General features: G+C 41.5%; 1 protein-coding gene across 1 annotated transcript in view; it reads right to left on the bottom strand.

Moving 5' to 3' along the window:
- The window catches only part of LRGUK (leucine rich repeats and guanylate kinase domain containing), a 67,633-nt gene that overhangs the window by 24,352 nt on the left and 22,475 nt on the right, over positions 1 to 20,806 (bottom strand). The window contains exons 6-10 of the mRNA XM_029918019.1: positions 16,583 to 16,707; positions 12,145 to 12,288; positions 6,907 to 6,987; positions 4,959 to 5,045; positions 3,305 to 3,411 (exon numbers count right to left, since the gene is read on the bottom strand). Coding sequence (XP_029773879.1) covers positions 3,305 to 3,411; positions 4,959 to 5,045; positions 6,907 to 6,987; positions 12,145 to 12,288; positions 16,583 to 16,707 — 544 coding nt within the window. The remainder of the gene's footprint in view (positions 1 to 3,304; positions 3,412 to 4,958; positions 5,046 to 6,906; positions 6,988 to 12,144; positions 12,289 to 16,582; positions 16,708 to 20,806) is intronic.

The raw sequence follows: 20,806 nt of genomic DNA on the forward strand, positions 1-20,806 counted from the left end.
AAATGAACACATGAGTGTATGCAAAGCTGGTGAAATGTGATCAGACTGGTGGATTGTATCAATGTCAGTTTCCGTGGTTTTGATATTCTACTACAGCAAGGCAAGTTACCACCACTGGGGGAAACATTCAGAATTTCTCTGTATTATTTCTTATAACAGCATGTGAATCTAAAATGATCTCAAAGTAAAATTTTTGTTAATGATCAAAGAGAAAAAAACGGAAAGTGACAAATACTGAATATAAGCAAAGGAGATCTTCTTGAAAGAGAAAACCAAAGCAGGTGAACAGAACGAATATTAAAGCCTATAATTCAAGAAAAGTTTTCTGAAATAAAAAATAATAAACTATACATTGAAAAAGTGCACAGCATACCTGGGAGTATTAGCCTCAAAGAACTAATAACTAATAAATATTAAGACACAGTCTAGTACAACGATCGAACTTCAAAGAAAAAAACCATTCAGCTAGAAAAAGAGAATACATTACTTATAAGGGAAGAACACCGTGTATCAGATTTAGATGGCTGTTTTGCACCCCCCAAAGAGAGACATCTTTAATTATTCAAGGAAAATAGTGTGAGCCATGGATTTTAAATATTGCAAAAATGACTTTCAAGTATAAAGGGCAGAGAATATTATCAACATGCAAGAGTTCAAGGGATACCGATCCCCAGGGACGCCCTAAGGAGCCTACCGGAGAACAAGCCCCACTTGACCAAGTGAGGAGACCGCCAAGGAAGGGCTGGCGGTGAGCAACAGCTGTGCGATTACCCACAGAACTGAGACCAAATGACAGCAAAGGAGGAAGCACAGTGTGTGATGGATATGAGTTCTGACAATAAAACTACGGCACACTATTTTTAAAGCAGGTGATTGACACTTAGATAAAATATATATAGTAGGCAAACTCATAGGGCTAGAAAGTGGATAGGAAGTCTCCGGGGACTGGGGGGAGCAGGCAGCGGGCAGCTACTGCTTAGTGGTTATAGCTTCTGTCTGGGGGGGGATGAAAAAGTTCTGGGAAAAGGTGATGGCTGCACAACAGTGTGAATATAATTCATGCTGCTCAGCTGTACACTCTAAAATGGTTAAAATGGCAAATTTTGTTATATATACTTTACCACAATAAAGAAGAGGGGAGAGACAGGAAGAGCATAAGTAAAGTATGATTTCAATGTTTTCAGTAATCACGTTGGTGGCAGTATTAACACGGATACTGGTGTGCTATAATATGGGATTTAAAAAAAGTAATTACGGGATATTCTCAATCCATCTCCCTGTGTCTTTGGCTTGAGAGGAAAGAGGGATACAGATGTGACAGAGAGGAGGGAGGATAATAAAAGTTCTATCAGGGGCGCCTGAGTGGCTCAGTCAGCTAAGTGTCTGATTTCGACGCAGGTCATAATCTCACAGTTTGTGAGTTTGAGCCCCCTATTGGGCTCTGTGCTGACAGTGTGGCAACTAAAGCCTGCTTCAGATTCTGTATCTCTCTCTCTGCTCCTCCCCTGCTCATGCTCTGTCTCTCTCTCTCTCTCAAAAATAAATAAAACGTTTAAAAATTTTTAAAAAAGAAGTTCAATCAATAATTGTCTTGAAATTGGATTGTATCAATATGATTTCAGGAGATATTTTATCATCTATCTATAAATAGATAGATAGATCTAGTTTGATATAGACTTTTGATATAAGCAGATTGAAGAGATGTAGATAGAAACATATGAATAAACACGATAGACTAGATCACTGGAAGGAAGGAAGAAAGGAATGCATTCCTAGATCTGCCCACTAAAAAGCCTAACCACAAGAGGCAACTCAGTAGAAGTGATTAGCTCTAGCCACCCAGATTATGACTGGGAAATACGGTTTCTCACTGAAACAAACCAGGGCTTCTGGGAGAAGTGGTTGACTGCAGAGTTTGGACAGGGCTTGTACAACCCAAAAACAAGTTCTTGGACAAGAACTTGTACCAGAGAGCAAGAAAGCTATCAAAGACTGCCAGGCCAGAGTCAAGATTCTGCCATGTAACTTTATTATTGCATCCTCACCCCAGTCAGGCCAGGGGAAGGGACCGTGGTTCCCCAATAATGCAGCATAAAAGTCCCATGGTCAAGAGTTAGGGCTCCCTACCGGCCCAGCCTGGGAAGTACAGCGGCAGGCCTGCCCGTCTCCATGAGTTGGTCACAATGAATACTGCTCCATTCTGGAGCTGCGTCGCCATGTGCTCTTACCCACTCGCAAACCAGAAGTGATGAGGAAATATGTGTTTTTCAGACAGTGTTGTAAATTTCTTTGATGCATACTTTTATATAAATGTACCCTAAAGCATGAAACAACCAGCAATCTCATAAACTAGGAAAGAAATACAATGAAGGACATAAATTCCTTCTTTTAAATCAAATGTGCCTTTCCTGCTGTATGCAAATAAATGATAAATCATTGCACCCAGAGGGCTACCATAAATCTATAACACTGTCAATGTCTATATTATTAAATTACATGGAAAAAAATCATGTCCTGGATGCAAAATAAAACACTGTGCTCTCTGTGGGAGACCAACCACGTGAAGTACAGATGCGAATACCACATATAGAAGAGAACCCATTTATAACAAAGAGATTCTTTTCCAAGTATTTTTTAAATGCCTTTGGGGATGGATAGAATTTCTGCAATATACTGAGAGTATAAACGGCCAGCCACTCCAAAAGATTGTTTAAAAGGAAACGGAGAAACGGTGGCACATCTGTCTTTGAACTTAGAGACTCTGTTCGTGTGCTCTAGCAACCCAGGTGGCTCACGAGTACAGAGCTGTCAGTATAAAGTCTACCTCGGGTTTCCCCTCAGCGAGCCGGGCCTCCTATGGACTCTCTCACCATCTGCGCTCATGGAGGCTCTTTCACAGGGGTGTCTAGTAGTCACTCAAGGCAAAGGAAAAATTCACAGTGGATGGAAATCATCATGATTCTCTTTTAACGACACGAAGGTCTGTGGTTCTATCCTAAGGCAGGAAAGGTGACCAATTTTGAAACATTTTGTCTCACGGTCCTCTGTCACGGGCCAGCCAGCATGCAAGGGGCTAGCCGGGAAAGGGAAGATGAGGGTGCTCTTCTCCACGCTTGGGAAAACACCGATGAGCGAACCCATACTCAAGTGTAGGATGACCATCACTCTAAGAGAGACGGCCAAATAAAGACCCTGCCCTCGGAGAGGAGAAGAGGGTGAGCCACAAAACGGACGGCTGGGGCGATGAGGATGTTGTCCTGTGCCTTCCACCCTGAGCTCTACCCTGGGGACCCGTAACGAATACCTGTCGAAGATCCTCTGTGGCTGCATCACGCTGTTGAGGACATGGGTCAGGTGATCTTGCGCTGCGACCACTTCTGGGGGAGGGTCGTATTTATTCACTGCCGCAACCTTTTCCAGAATTAGAAATGCGAGAGGAAAACATAGTCATTTCTAAAAAGAAGACAAGTCTCAGATTTTCTTTAACAAAACATTCTAGACAAGCAACCAGGTATGGAAAATAATGCGTGCTCACAGACCTTTGTGCTCAGTCTTCACGTCTACCCTAATTTTCCTAAAACCTAAATAATGACAATTATTTTAAAATATGGGACCAGGGGCACCTGGGTGGCTCACTCAGTTGAGCATCCAACCCTTGGTTTCGGCTCAGGGCATGATCTCACAGTCTGTGGGTTCAAGACCGGCCCTGGGCTCTGTGCTGACAGCATAGAGCCTGCTTGGGATTTTCTCTTACCATCTTCTCTCTGCCCCTCCCCGGCTTGTTCTCTCTCTCCCTCCCTCTCTCTCGCTCTCTCAAAACATATTTTTAAAAAATAAACATTTAAAAATAACAAAATATTATAAGGAACTGGAGTTTCCTACTTCTTTAGGCTCCCTGGTTTGGGAGGGAAAAAAATAAAAATAGAATCTCTAAAGCCCAAGATTACACTTGTAGTATGAGGTGAAGGAATGAAGTACATAGTTCTAGATTCCAGGTTTGGATCCTGCAGGGATGTTTTTCTCATGCCATCTCACCAAGAACTAATCCAATGATCCCAGATTCTACCCAAACCTCCTCTCCTTTCAGAAAGCTTCCTCTCTTCAAAGATATGGGTCTTTCCCCCATAAACGTACACTTCTCTATCCTCTAGTCCTTCTCACTCTCAAAATACATTATCCTCACGCACCACCTTTACTTAACACATGCTCTTCAACTGCATTCCCTTTGCGAAATGTTAAAGACCAATCTAGTAAGTGCCTCTGAGTGTGAGAGGAACACCACACTAGCATCCCTAACTGTTTTGAACCTCGATCTGAGAAAGGCACTTACAAAATGGAGTATCTGTCCCTCTACGTATTTATACCTGTTTCCATTCTCTTCTCAAATTTGCATTTAGTCTAAGAAATCCCTCATTAGTGTGGATGTCAGTTGTCACCAGTCACTAAAGCATGACAAAGCGCCACTCCAGGTACAGGGGCAGGGAGGCAGATGGAGAGCATCTGGGGTCTGGTTACTCTGGAACTGTGTGTCCAAGAGGGATCATGAGTTTAAAGAGCAGAGTTAAGGGTTTAAAATATCAGGACAGTGATTCACTTTGAGTACCTGTTGACTATAGGCAGCACAGAGTAAATTTCGCTATTAAATGAATGTTTAGAGTAACTCAGATAGAATCACACACCCTCCGGAGACGACAGTTATCCAAAGTAATAGACAGCCCCATGCAGCCGCACACACCCGTGGGGCACGGCGTCTGTCCCCACGGCCAATCTGTTCCCTGCAATGGCAGGGCCCTGGCTGCATCTGCGCTGATGCTCACAGCTTTGAAGGGGGTTAAACGACAGAGGAAGGAAACAAGCCCGAAATCAGCAATTCATTCACGTATTGCTACGGGTGCCATTTATTGGACATTGATCCCACAGCGGGCATCAGAGCCTCATAGAATGACGTGATCACGTACCTTCTCTTCCACTTTAATTTTCTTCTGATCTAATTCTGTTAATTGCAGGAGCATGAAAATCACGAAGAACCAATACTCAGACTTTTCCTATTCAAAATATCAAGAGGAATACTCAGCTCCTTCCTTTACCACACGAGCAAGCCCCAGCACGCTGCTCTCACGAGTGTCTTTGGGCTTCTGTCCCAACTACATGCACACACATACATACACACATGCACACGCACACACATGCATCCCTCAGGCTGTCTGCAGCTTCATGCTTACCTGTCCCCTTATAAAATGCAGACCATGTCTTAGAGCTTACAAAGCTCTTCAAACATGTGATCTTGTTAGTCTCCCTGAGACATAAGCACGGCAGGTATGATTACACCTCCATTTCTAGAGAGAAACTAACGAAACCTCAGGGTGGTGAAGCACTTCATCTCCGCCTCCACAGCCAGAGATTCGAACCCTATCTTCTAACTCCACAGAGTTTCCTTATTGCAGATGATGAACGCTACTTAGGATTCCTTTGTCATTTATTTAGTATTATTTTGAATTAATCTGTACCATTTATTATGAATTTGTTATACAATAATAAATAATATTCATCTATAGAACAAATTTCTTAGTGCTCCCAACTAACTCCTGTGTTAGGATTGTCTGGCTTTTACAATATAATTAAAGTTTCATATTAAGAAGCTACATATTTGAAGAGAAAGATATTCGTGAGTCACACATGTCAGATAAAAAGGCACATGAAATGAATCTACAAAGGTATCTTTTATGTCCTTCCATGTGTGAGCTGGGGGGTGGGTTGGTGTGTATATAACTGAGTTAACATGTGAGAAGGGGTTTGGGGTGTTTATTCACACACACAAATAAATATCCCGGGTGGCTCTGAAACTGGGGCTTGATGGTCACTCCGTGACCCTGCTTGTTTCTTAACCAGAGATGCTTTTAGGTTTCTTGCTACTATTTCTAGACCAAGGAGTGGATTTATTTTTTAACCTTATTTTTCATTTTTGCTTTTGCTTTTCATTCATTCATTCATTTTGCCTATCCAGACACGTTCATCATGATACACACAAAAAGGAAAGTACTTAGGGAATACATATAAATTCAACCATCTCTGGAAAGGTAAGTGAAGGGTATAGCAGCCAAGTGGAATGAAGGACAAATGGACAAACACGGAGGAACAGAAGGCAGAACAGAGGAGCCACCAATGAAAGACAGAGGCTTGAAAAACAGCAGTGGATCTTTGAATACCAGTGGGGAAAGAATCCATAGGAAATACAGTATTTCTTTCTATAATCATTTTACATCACCACAGATTTCACAACTACACACAAATCACTTAGGTATCTGCTCTTAGACTTGCTTGCCCTTGTTACAGAACAGGAACCAGAGTCCAAGTCTACACCTCCAGCATCGTGCATCCTATAATGTAAAAGGACAGGGGCGTCTGGGTGGTGCAGTCAGTTAAGCGGCTGACTTCAGCTCAGGTCCATGATCTTGTGGTTCATGAGTTCGAGCCCAACACTGGGCTCTGTGCTGACAGCTCAGAGCCTGCTTTGGATTCTTGTCTCCCTCTCTCTCTCTGCCCCTCCCTGGTCTGTGCTCTGTCTTTCTTTCAAAAACAAGCAAACATTTTTTAAAAAAAACAACCGTATAATATAAAAGGACACTGCTCCAATTTTAGTAGCTCGTCCTGTAATCTTTTATCACCACCCCAGATGAGTCCCACATGACCATGTGAACACACTGAGCAGGGAACTGAATCCAGGCTCCCCTCTGACGATGGCCAGAGCCACTTTGCCTAACCCTCCTGATTGTCTCCTGCGGGACAGAAAGTGGAGGTAAACACAGTGTACTCACCTTCCAGATGGTCCTTATCCAAAGTCCACCTTGAAGAATTCCAAGAAGGTCCTCACCCCGCCCCCCTTCCCCCATCATAAATCCCTCTCACCTGAATTGGATTTCTTAAAAAGCTGACAACTCGAAGGAGAGGTAGATTTTCAATGTATTCTATCTCACTCAGCTCAGCAATCTGTTTAATTAAAGAAACAAAATATTATCAAGAGACTAAATGTACAACAAATAATACAAAACAGTATAAGAGGAACTAGAATGGATACTCTAAATTCAACTGACTTTAGAAACTGCTCTGTTGTTTCTCCAACTTCCTAACAGGTATTCCAAATGCAGAACAAGAAAATTACTGCATGCCCCTTCACTAAATGTCAACACTCACGGCCTTATTTTTTTCCCTCTCTAGATGAAGAACAGTGAGCTGTTCCTCATCTCAGCCATTATTCATTTTAAGGCAGAAATAACTGAGTATGAAGAATCAGAGGAACAGTACCAAAAACGCATGTGAGGGCTCCCCGGTTTTCCTCACCCCTCCTCCTTCCTCGCCCTCCTGCTCCCCAGCCTTCTGGGGACCGGTGAAGCCTTCTTACTGCATGTGCATGTGTAGCTAGCTCTATGGTTTTTTCAGTAAGAGAGAATTATTTTTAAGGAAAGATAGAAACAGAGAACTATAAGGCACATTTCTTGACATAGATGTGACATGGGTGTTCACCTTATTTCTTTTTGTTTAAACTAAAGGGGTGCTTGGGTGGCTTAAACAGTTGAATGTCAGACTTCGACTCAGGTCATGATCTCAACCCCTATGACAGGTTCTGTGCTAATAGCGGGGAGCCTGGAACCTGCTTCAGATTCTGTGTCTCCCTCTCTCTCTGTTCCTCCCCTGCTTGCACACTGTCTTTCTCTCAAAAATAAAAAATAAAGATGAAAAAAAAATTTTTTTAAGTGAAGGGAAAAAAGATTGCTTGACAGTCCCTTAATTTGACCAAGGTAGAGCGTGGATTGCAGAATTCCTGAATGTCCCTCTAAAGACAAAGAGTTTTACTTAAATTTCTTATAATTAGCATAATTACAATTTTATTTCAAATGTAGATATTAAAATTTGAAAATTATTTTAAAAATAATCATCATGTTTTCATTTCTATTTCTTCCAAAGCCATTTCTGCCTGTATCGTGAAAGCACTCCAAAGGCAATCACCGATAATTCCTGAGCTCTCCAACACAAAATGCAGCTAAAATTAAACTACTACCAAAGCTAAGTCAGGGAGAAAACACATGCACCATGTTCGAAGGATGCCATTTTGAAAGACATGATATGAAAGGTCAAATCTGAGCTACCATACAGAAGCTGCACACATTAATCTACTGACAGCAATGCTATGCTATTGGACACAACTCTTCCAATACAATGACTAGATCCATTAGGTTGGCATCTGGATCATCTACAAGATGAAAGGGTCATTTTCTCAATATTGTGTTATTCAGGAAGGTGGACACATAAAACCAGTTCACACCGCTCAGTCAGAGCTGTTGAACAGTTGGGTTGGTTTTCCCATAACACACGGCTCTTAGCTTGGACTTGACACAAATGTTAGGAGGAGATGTTTTCCTGCAATGAACGTGCCTCACTAACACGAGCACTTAACATGCACTGCTGATGGGAGTGGAAACTGACATGTTCTTCTTAAAAAGAAGAGCTGATGTGTTACGTGCACATAAGCCATGAACCAGCTTCCCTCCTCAAGAGGTTTATGCTGAAGATCATTGGATAGGCAAACATTAGATACAAGACTGTTCAGTCTCACATTTTTTAGTAAAAGTTTAAAACTTTCTAAATTCCTAAAAACACTATCATTATGCGATTAAATGAGTCATAGTACAGTCCCATAATGGGAACACTATGCACACACTCCAGATGATGGTGACATCTACGGTGACTGACATGGAGAGTTCTTGAAAAACTGCCAACAACATGAACACTGTGATCACGGAATACATAAACTCATATTAAAACTGAATGTCGGCTGGGATCACCTGGTCTTTGAGAGTCAAAGGAGAGGGACCCAGAATCCCCCCTAGTCCTAGGAAGACCTTGTTAAGGGCACAAGTCAGCAAGTATTGAGCAGCTGGGCTTCAAGTTCCCACATATGCAAAATTCGCAACATACAGTGGATCCTGGTTGTCCTGATGGGCCCTTCCTCTCTTGAAGACCTCACCCCACAGCAGAACCCCCTTCATGTCTTCTCAAATGCCAAGATCCACAGAGCATCACAGAAGTGTGGAGTACAGCACCCCAAATGACTTCAAGGGAACCACTGCCAGTGAGATTCTTTTCTTAAGGGAACACCAGCCATCTACTGCTGATAATGTCACGCCAGAACGGTTGATGCCCAGATTCTGTATGACCCTCTTCTCCTCACCCCTGTTGGTGACTCCCCCCGCCCCCCCCACCCCCAACAGCCTGTCCACTTTGAGTTCCAAGGGAGTGCAGTTTAATTAATTCTCACTCTCACTTGGCCATGTTTGGAGGCTATGCTCTCCAAACCCCAGCATCCAGACTTAAAACCTGTTCAGGCTTTTTCATAGGTAGGTAGACAGATTTGTAAAATACGACACACAGACTCAGAGGAGTAAAACAGCATTCCCTAAGTAACTCCAAGACGGATGTCTTGCTTCTAGAAGAAAGGACTGAGGTTATAATGGAGTTAACATTTTAGGGATACGTTTTAAATGGTAGAAACGATCGTCAAATCTAACAAGGACTACAGAGAGTGGGAAGGGTCCCCAGGCCACCGGCTGATGGTAAACATTTGCAAAGGAAGTTAAAAGAGATGTTGAAATGGTCATGTGAGGGTATTGCAGTGTGTTAGCAGCTAAGACCAAGTAAATAATACTGATGAAAGTGCTACCGATACATCAAATTAATCATGTTTGAGAAGCAACAACAACGTTGTTTCTGTCAAATGATAAATTTTCCATCCCTGACATGGTATTCTCAGTAGTACTGGAGGAATCTCTGAGGAAATCTCTGGAAGGCTCAAAGAACATTTCAAAGTACTGTTGGTTGCTCCCCAACCTGGCCAGTGGGGAGCCAGGGAATTATGTTATTGTTATGGACTCCATTGTAGCTAAAGGATTTCCCGCTTTGGGACACGTGACCATTTTTTCTTTAATGGACTGAAATGGACTGTAAGTATAATATACACACCAGAATGTCAAAAACAGTATGAGGCGAGAGGTTATAAAATGTCTCATCAATGATTTTTTTTTTGTAGATTACATGTTGACATGATAGTATTTTGGAAAAACTGGCCTAAGTAAAATAAATTATTAAAATTACTTTCACCTGTTTCTCCTTACCTTTTTGTAGTGTGGCTCACATTTATGGCTTGCATTATATTTCTATCAGAAAGCACGCTTCTAGGGCATTACACTACACGCTTTTCTGAAGGAAGGGTCATTAGCCTTTCATTTACCGTATTATCTGTCAGGGTTGAGAACACCAAGCCTGGAAGCAAACTATTCTATATTTGCATCCCGACGTTGTTATTTGCTAGATATGGAGTGTTGGGCATGTTACTTAACTTCTCCGTGCCCCAGTTTCTTCATCGGTGAAATAGTGATGATAATAGGGTTATGATGAGGACTGCATGAGATTATATATGTAAAGTGCTTAGAACAGTGCCTTGTGCACAAGTACTTGACAAGTATCTCTAGATTATGTTATGACTGCAGTCATTACTATTATTACCATTATTCAGTTGGGATTCGATGAATGCATTCCTGCTTTGCAACACTCCCTGAATATATATACAGGAAAACCATCTTCATGGCAAGTTCATGAAAAGATACTAGAACCACACAAGACAGAGACTGTGCTGGCTTCGTAAGCTATGTGGCACCATGAACACAAGGGGAATTAACTTTAGAAATTGACCAGTTTAGTATACAAATCAAGTAAAAATAAGGAGGAACAGTTTTGTCAGTGATTAAAAATCCAGCTTTTCCCACCTTTTCTTGAGGGGGGGCCCTGAGACTAAACAGAGTGAAAAAACTGACAAGTGGTGCAAGTTCACTGGAGACAGTCAGCAGACACAACAGATAAGCACCATCACACCTGAACAAAGTCTCCGCAGCATCACCTCCCACCCCAGGTAAGAACAATGTCTCTTCCAGGGTCGGCCCAAGTTTGCATTCTCAAGAAGACATGAACATTCAGCTTCCTTAGGAAGCCTTTCCAAAAAATACAATAAAACTACTCAGTTATGGAAAAAAACTGTTTTGTAGACCTTATTGCATAAGTAGCCAGATATACCATGATTGCAAGCACAAACGCTTTATTGGAAATAAAGTGTAATTAAGAGTGAAAGCCAGTTTTTATAACCTGTGAAATTAAGTGGGTGTTATGCCAGGTATGGAAATTTGAGTAAATCCAATTCTCAACGCCTACAGATTAGGAACACACACTACTGTTACCAACAGAATATAGGGATTCACCTCCTGTGCCTCTTCTTGTTAAATGACAGCCCTGGGCAACACCAGCCTGAGGTTTTTCTTAATTTTTGTTGATGTTGTTTATTTATTTTTGAAAGACAGTGAGCACTGTCGGGGGAGGGTCAGGGAGACAGAGGATTCAAAGCAGACTCCATGCTGACAGCAGAGAGCCTGACATGGGGCTGGAACCCCAAAACCATTAGATCATGACCTGAGCTGAAGTCGGACACTCAACCAACTGGGCCCCACGCTGAGACTCTTGTCTCCAATTTCCCTGCTCTGACATTTCAGACATTCCCACAGTCCTCTTTCTACACAAAATTTTACACAAACACATCTACTTCAGAAAGTCACGTCCACTTGGTTGCAGCTTAAACCCTTCAATCAATGTAATTAGGAATTATCAGATTTTCAAAAGAATTGTATTTATAACAAACAAACAAACAAACAAAACAGTCCTGCAACTAGTGCTCCAGGAGGCTTTCTAGAATAACATTTCTAAGCTGGCATTTAAAGCAACAGCCCTTCATTTCTGGGATGAGCACTGGATGTTATATGGAAACCAACTTGACAATGGTCAAGAAAAGAACAGAATAGAATAGCAAAGAAAAGAAAAGAAGAGAAGAGAAAAGAGAAGAAGAGAAAAAGAAACAGTGCCTTGTGCACAAATAGAAGAGAAAAAAGAAAAGAAGAGAAAAGAAGAGAAGAGAAAAGAAAAGAAAAGAAAAGAAAAGAAAAGAAAAGAAAAGAAAAGAAAAGAATCAGCCCTTAAGAAACCAGTAATAGGCCCTAATGTGTCCTCCTACATATACACTAAAACCAGGCGTGGAAAGTGGGACATTACCTTATTATCCTCGAGGTTGATCACTTCCAGGAAGTCATGATTTTCTAAGCCCTGGAGGCTACTGATCTTATTGTGGGACAGATCGACGAGCTGCAGGGCTTTTAGGTCCTCCAAACCAGTGATCTTCTCAATCTTGTTATTGCTCTGAAATTGGTAAAACACATTCAGTGCCTTAAAAGTTTCCAGTGGGAAAAAGTGCAAGGCCAAGTTTTCATTCTCGATACTGCCTAAAAGTCTTAAGATCAGCAAGCCACGCTTGCTCCCTTGCCCTCCACCATTGCCACCAATCACCTCCCTAAACATATATACATGAACCCCAGAAAGAAATCCCAGGTTTTCAGCTGGAGGAATCAGAATGTGATATTTTCACTGAAGTGATGGAAGATGAATGTTCAAATCAGTAGGAAAAAGTTAGGTAGTGTAAGCTTTTACATTGTTTGCCTAAGGCCTAATGACAGTGTAACTCCATGTTTATCTTTAGAAACAAAATATAGGGCAAATCTTCCATTGCCATCCCAAGAAACCATGTGAACAGTGATTCCCATACACTTGGTTTTCAGGAACATTCTAATCGCTTCAGAGTATGAGGGCTGTGGTGGCCCAAGTCACACCTTGAGTTATTCATGCTCTTGTACACGTCCTTCCTCTTGAATCTACACTGGACCTAGGACTTGCCTTAACCAGAAGAATATGGCAGAAAGGTTCCAGTGCCAAGTTTAAGAATAAATAAGGCCTGGCCATTCCTCCTCTTGTGTCTTGCAGCTGCCATGTAAGAACCCCAGCTGCTCTGTTTGGGGAAGAATTTGTGGAGAGGCCACCTGGAGAAGAAGTGATCACATGGAGGGGGGCCCTGAGACTAAACAGAGTGGAAAAACCCAGCCATTCCAGCATCCCAGCCAAGCCCCGCCCCCAGCCAACCTGCCAGCTGAATGGGGCAAGACCAGCAGAAGAACCGCCCTGTGGAACCCAGCCCAGACTGCAGAACTGTCAGCTGATAAAATGGTTAGCTACAACATGTCTCCATGTCACAACCCTGGGGGGGGCAGTGCTTGTTACTCAGCAATAGATAACTAAACCGAGTTCTTCAATAATTCACACATAAGCATCTTCCCAGACAATGAGAGTAAGACAAAGAATGATTCAAAGATCCTCTTTCCCAACCCTCATGTACCCACAACAACAAATTACAGCGGCAGCAAGAATCTGCATTTTCTTGAGCATTTTCCAACATACAATCCCTTGGGTTCCTTGAAGAACATGCCACAGTAAAATTACATTTTAGTTTAAGTTGAGAATCATAAAGATAATTCTGAGGTTTCAATTAATACCATATAATGCCCATCGTTAAGGTCTTAATACTTTTAATAAGTACGTAACTGAAAAATTAAATTATAGCATTCTCTTCCATCTACAATATTTTTCCTGGTATATGTTTCCTGTACATGCAAGAGTTCATTTTCAGCCTATTTTTCATAACATTTTACTTCAATAACGAGCAAGATTTGCATTCTTTAGTTTAATTCTGTGACTCTTTAAAATATACTCACAGAATGTTGGCCATCTACAAAGCTGGGTGATAATACATGGGGGGCGTATTAAACTCTTCCCCTTTTTCATGTGTGTTTGGAAAAGTCCATGATAAGAAGGGAGAAATGTCCATAACCCCCATTTGCCTAAGTTAAGTAAAATCTCCTACTGTTTAGAGTTCAAAAAAAGTTCTAGAGAGTGTAACAGAAAAGGAAAAGAAAAAAAAATTGCACTGAAGTGAACATCATATCCATACTAACTTAATGTAGTCAAATAAGACCTCAATATCCTATTTAAAATATGCCCACACCTAAAATTTATATAAAATACACTTCTTCCCGAAGAACTTGGAAGTGCTGTAGCTGTGGAAGATAGACTGTAATCATTCTTCACAGTGTCTCTGATGGCTTTCAAAGGGGTCGATGCATGAGCACTGAGTGACGCAGAGAAACGTTTAATTAGCTAGCCTACAGCCATAAAGCAAAGCCGAACAGAGAAATATTCAGAATCACAGAATTTGAGTTGAAAGTTGTCTAGTCAAATACTTTCTCTGATGCCAAAGACTGATACATCGCCCCTCAAAGTGGACATCCGGTTTCAGCATGAACAGTTCTTTTTAACCTTTTTTTTTTTTTTAAGTGTGATTAGCAGGGAAAAGGGGGCCTTTAGAGAAAAGCTATTTTCTTTCAAAGATCAAATGAGCAATATTCTTCATCTCCCCGGTTTGGAAAGGAAGGAGTAAGTGGCTCTTACTAAGACAAAATGAATTTGAAAGTGTGGACTGCATTGCCCGCACTTGCTAGCAGAAGCGGTTGGAAGGACAGCCTGTAAGTGAACCACACTTTCCTCTCCCCTTACTTACATTTACTGTCAAAGCTGATGGGAGAGAACAAGTGGTTTGTGGAGCAAGTTGTTCTTTTTTCTAAGAAAAACATGTACAATGAATTGTTTGCAGTAGTAAAGCAACTGGTTTTCTCATTCCACAAATTAAAAGATAAAAGCATTAACTGTTGAAGGAAAATGTGTGTCATTTTATTTTATATATTTCATTAACATTTGTGAAAGGAACCCTTACTATTCTCAAAAATGTTAAGGAAAATGAATGAGGGCATAGTTCAGATTTTCTGGTTCATCGTGGGTAACGGGGGTGGCAAGGACTGGGAACGATCCCCTTAACTTCTGTGTGGAAAAAAGAAGTCTTCTATGTTTCCTTCTAAAAAGTGCTTGAGATGGGATTGTCAAGGTGGGTTACTTGACTTGGTGAATCAAACTCTTGGATAAAATTGCCATGTGTTGTTCTGCTTAATCATGAGGTCAGCTGTCCTTCCCTGAAGCACACCCCCTCATCTCTTTCCACATAGGATGCTCCTCTTAAAGCTAATGGGAGTGCCGGTACACAGAGAGACGTACAGAAAGGCTAAGGGTCTAACAAGACACAAATTCGATAGTACATACTGCCAATATGCCTTCGAATTATAATTTTTAAGCGTGACTTTCTCTTATAATTTTTAAATTTGCCAACCAATTCATCAAATTCATTTTCTTAATTTTTTTTCAGTGTTTATCTTCAAGAGACAGAGAGAGACAGATCAAGAGCAGGGGAGGGGCAGAGAGAGAGAGAATGAGACAGAGAATCTGAAACAGGCTCCAGGCTCCAAGCTGTCAGCACAGAGCCCCTTGCGGGGCTCGAACTCATGAACCACGAGATCATGACCTAAGCCAAAGTCGGATGCTAACCGACTGAGCCACCCAGGAGCCCCTCAAATTCATTTTCTTTAATGCTTTGCTAACATGCCTCGGGGGGGACATACAACATAAAATCTGAGGGAAATCATTAAAACTCTCCATACGTCTGGTCCATCGGTACTGGAACCCATCCTTTGCCTTCACCTGTCTTGCTGTAAGGAGTGAAGGCTCTTGAAAAAGCACTTCATGCTCCAAGCTCGGGGAAAGAAAAATTAGCACTAGCCAACCTTCCGCTATCTCTGGTTAAGTAAGACAAGTAGAGTATATTGTCAATGTCGTAAATCTGCAGATAACCCAAGGGGTCATTTCCAACAGCAGTTCAACGTTCCCCTATGGGATATTTCACATAAGAAATTAATAAGCTACCAGCCTCGTGGCTCAAAATCCTCCCTGCCCACCTGTGATAGATACAGAAAAAGATAGCTAAGCCGTCCGCAGTAAGAGGTAGGAGAGAGGAAGAAAGGAGGAAGAATCCAAAATCATCCACAAACTCATTATCAACTCCCAAATTAGTGAGCTATACTGTGATTTCAAAAACACTATATATATCTTTGGAGCTCTTCTAATTCTGATTTTTAAATAAGTTATCTGCATTTTCATTCATAGTCACAGAGCATATCATAGAGCTTAAGAAGAGTGCTCTCTTCAAATTTCTGACTGGAACTGTTCCTTTATTCACAGCACCAATTCTGGTTTTTCCAGAATGGGAAGCTAACATATATTGGGACAAAAGGGCTGCCAAAACTCAGTGCCCAGAAAACATTCTGTGGTTCATTTGAGAACAATCAAGTATTAACGATAATAAATATTCTGCTTAAAGATGCTTCCATGTTATCTCATCAAGGAGACATCATAAAATGTATTTTTAAAAGCTGTCTGAAGTATTCCTTTCTTTCTCAGTGTAAAACATGAACCTTTTTAAAAAAAACTAAATTTGGGTGCCAAATTAGAAAATCATTTTACCACAGCATGACACATTGACCCTGCATGCATACACAACCACACGTAAGACACACACAGCGTGAAAAGAAACACACAGAACTGAAGACAGTCCTGTTTCCTGAAGTAATTAGCTCTTTATAAATCTGAACAACCCAGATTATCATTCATACACTTAACTGAAACATTAACTAGTACTTCCATCAACAGCTTTGCTTAGACTCACCAGACAAAGAATTTTGATTGGCAGCACGCCTAAGCCGTTAATTGACGTGATCTTGTTGTTGGCCAGACTCAGGTGCATCAGGGCCCCACACAGCTCAAGCCCGCTGATTTCCTCTATCTTGTTGCCTGTGTGCCGTGACTCCGTTTAAGGAAAATGTCATTAGAAACACTTTGAAGAATAATCAGTGTCAGACCATCATTAGAAAACATCAGACAACAGCATGAATAAAGCAGTAACATATGCTCTATACAGGATAAACACTAAATCTTGAAATATATTTTTTCATTATGGAAGTTAATACTGGCGCTGTTTAATTTTTTTTTTAAGACACAGCTTTTGAGTGTGCTCAGGTGCATGTGCATTCACAGGTGACTCATTTTATCAGTGAGCAGAAACATTTCAGGTGCTTCAAAGCTGTCTTGTTGGCCGTGTTTTCTCCCTTGGTTCCTGAGTGGTCTCCAGGAGAAACTAACTTGTGTGCTGTCCCACAGGCAGGACTTCTGAACACAGGGCACCCTGTGGGGGACACACGCCAAACTTTGTCCTCCTCACAACCAGGGTACCAGCAGGGAGAGGTCATCTGTGGCAAAGGGGTGATAAAGGAATCATGATACTGACAGGAACAGCCTTTCTTTTTTTTTTTTATTTTTTAAAAATGTTTTATTTATTTTTGATACACAAGAGACAGAGCATGAGAGGGGGAGGGTCAGAGAGAGGGAGACACAGAATCTGAAACAGGCTCCAGGCTCTGAGCTAGCTGTCAGCACAGAGCCCGACGTGGGGCTCGAACCCACGAACATGAGATCTGACCTGAGCCAAAGTCGGAGGCTTAACCGACTGAGCCACCCAGGCGCCCCAAGGAACAGACTTTCCTATCCATATTGGCTTCTCGTCTCCCTTTATTTATTTATTTATTTATTTATTTATTTTTATAATAGTTTATTGTCAAATTGGTTTCCATATAACACCCAGTGCTTCTCCCCACAAGTGCCCCCCTTTAAAATAAATAAGGCCTAAACTTAGTCTTTATTCCTTCCTGTTAAGTTTCTAGTCATTTTAAAGTTGATTTATTTATTTTGAGAGAGAGAGAGAGAGAGAGAGAGAGAGAGAGAGAGAGAATATCTCAAGCAGGCACCCCGCTGTCAGTGCACAGCCAGACATGGGGCTTGATCTCACAAACCATGAAATCATGACCTGAACCAAGCTCAAGAGTCGAATACTCAACTGACTAAGCCACCCAGGCGCCCCCCTAGTTATTATAAAATTTAATTTCTTTTCTTGTGTTCCATCTTTATAGTCACCTAAAATTGCAACCCCAAGGTCACCAATTCATCTCTTTCTGGTCTCTGTTTGGCCAAGTTCTGGGATTTGGTATCACCTCCCCATCAAAGCTCCTTCCCTTGGCTACTTCCCAAGTAGCCAAACACAGGACCACTCTTCAGCCACCTGCAATCGTCAGGGCATCCAATCAATCAGCAAGACTTGACATGTTTTGCTTTAAAACTCCTCTTTAATTATTCCCTTCCTTTTCATTCACTTCTCTGCCAACTTAATTCAGCTTTAGCTCCGACAGGTACCTCTAACAGGCATTTCCTCCTGCCTCAAATCACCTTACACACTGTAGTCAGGTAATATTTTCAAGATATTGATTGGAAATCTTGTTTCAATCAAAAAAGTCTCAGAGGACAAATTCCAAACTCCTCCCTCTGGCATCTCACACCCCTGAGTTTAAGTAAAGGCTATTTCTCCAGTTTCGTCTCCATTATAATCCAGAAAGGATTCCCCATTTCTGCCAGGCCGGTCTTCTCAGTAGTTCGGGAATGTACTTTCTGACATAGCAGTATATCTTTTTTCACATCGCTTTCCTACCCTTTCTAAATCCCATCCATTCTTTAGGACTTAATTTCAAATTCCACTTCTTTCTTTGACATTTGCATTAACGCAACCTCTTAAGTATTTCTTTTTTTTAAGTTTTTTTAATGTTTTTTTTTAAATGTTTAATTTATTTTTGAGACAGAGAGGGCGAGCGAGCAGGGGAAGGTCAGAGAAAGAGGGGGACAGGATCCGAAGTTGGATGCCTAACCGACTGAGCCACGCAGGTGCCCCGTACCATTTATTCATTTTTGAGTGACAGAGAGAGACAGAGTGAGCAAGGGAGGAATGGAGAGAGGAAGACAGAATCTGAAGACAGGCTCCAGGCTCTGAGCTGTCAGCACAGAGCCCAATGCGAGGCTTGAACCCACAAGCTGTGAGATCATAACCTGAGCCGAAGTCGGATGCTTAACCAACGGAGCCGCCCAGGTGCCCCTTAAGTCTTTCTTTTTGAAAGATCACCTCATATTCTTATTTCTTACATGTGTACAAATGATAGGCTAGGAGAATATATTTGCAACATATATAGCATATAAAGGGTTACTATTTGGAATACATAAAGAATGACAATAACTTAATAGAAAGAGAGAAAAAGAACTACCCAATAGAAAATGAGAAAATACCCAAAAGAGCAAATTCAAGGGGCTGATAAACTCATGAAAAGACACTCTGCTTCACCCTTCGTCAGGAGAATGCAAATCAAGATGCCACGTTCACCTATCAGTTTAGCCAACATTTGAAAGGTGCTGAAGAACAGGTTCTTTCCTACCACCTATTATGTTAGAGCAACTTTGGAAGCAAGCTGGCAATGTTGCTGTAATTATAAATTTGTCACAGTAATTCCAATTCTTGATATCCATTCTAGATGGGCGATTTCTTCCTCAAAGCCTCTTCTGGTCAACTCCCAACCCTCCAAGAATCTCCTTCCATTAATCAAAGAATTAAATAAGGTTTTTAATTTTTTTGATGTTTATTTTTGAGAGAGAGAGTGAGAGCGAGTGACAGAGAGACAGACAGACAGCAGGGGGGTTGCAGAAAAAGAGGGAGGGAGACACAGAATTGGAAGCAGGCTCCAGGCTCGAAGCTGTCAGCACAAAGCCCGACGCAGGACTCGAATCCACGAACTGTGAGGTCATGACCTGAGCCGAAGTCGGATGCTTAACCGTTTGAGCCACCCAAAAGGAATGAAGGGACTTACGTATCAAAGAAAAAAAACCAAAACATCTATTTTGCTTAATTATTTGTAGTTATCTTAACTCTACTAGTTACTCATTATGTGACTTCTCTATGCTCAGAGTTTTCATTGGTAACATGGGAATAACACCAGGTTGCTAGGAAAACCCAAAATTTGATCATGGGAAAGATCAGACAGTGGATATGAATGAGGCTCACAAACCCATAAAGTGCCTCATAAGTATCAGGCATTATCATCATTATCAAATTATAAGCACGTGAGGCCAAGGACTCACATTCCCTACCTCTTGGCTAATGGTACAAAATGGAAGATTCAAGGCCAGGATCTTTTCTGAAAAGGTCTAAGCCAGAGAAAGAGGCAAATTAAGGAACTAGAAGCAATGAGGGGAAAATATTGGCAAGTGTATCAGAAATTCCTAAAATTCATTCATTGATTCCAGATTCAATCCTTGGGCTAAAGTGTAGTTTTGCTTGTCATCAAATATGGATTTTCAAATCTACTTTCATATAGCTTCCTGCCAGATTAGCTCTACAAATAAACATTTATGCTCACAAACACCACACCCTTTCTGCTTCCATTTTCTTTGGGCTGTTTAAATAATCATTCTAGAACTAGAACAAAGACCAGACTTTTGCTGGTACCGATTGTAACAAAGGACGTGAAATGGGGGAAACAAGAGATTAAATTCACTTACAGCTACAGAAGAAATAAAATATCCTCAGAGTAGTGATCTTTGGCAAGAAAAATTAGGCAAGGAAAAGTTCAAATGGCCATCTGTCTCAGTTTAGCAGAGGAAGTGATACAGTGTTTAAGTTCTAGGTCAGGGGCACTGGTGTTCTGGGAGTTCTCCTCCAACTGAAATGAAGATGCTCTACACGACGGGGAAGAGGAAAACCAATGACTGTGGGAAGCTGAGTCAGGAAGCATTCCCATGGGAAGGATCAGAAAACAGGCAACAGGAACCCTGCAGCCATCGAAGACAGCGGGGACTGACAAGGAAAGCTCGTTTACTGTATATACAGTAATTTTCCAAGACATCAGAGGCTCAGCCCAGTTCTCTTGGTATCCTCCGGCTTGCTCTCCAGCTTTGACTAATACAGCAAAGCAGTTTTATGGAACTAGTACTGCAAGGGCTCAGAGGAGGAGGGACAGGGACA

This window comes from Suricata suricatta, chromosome 2 (assembly GCF_006229205.1).
Source record: "Suricata suricatta isolate VVHF042 chromosome 2, meerkat_22Aug2017_6uvM2_HiC, whole genome shotgun sequence".
NCBI classification, from domain to species: domain Eukaryota; kingdom Metazoa; phylum Chordata; class Mammalia; order Carnivora; family Herpestidae; genus Suricata; species Suricata suricatta.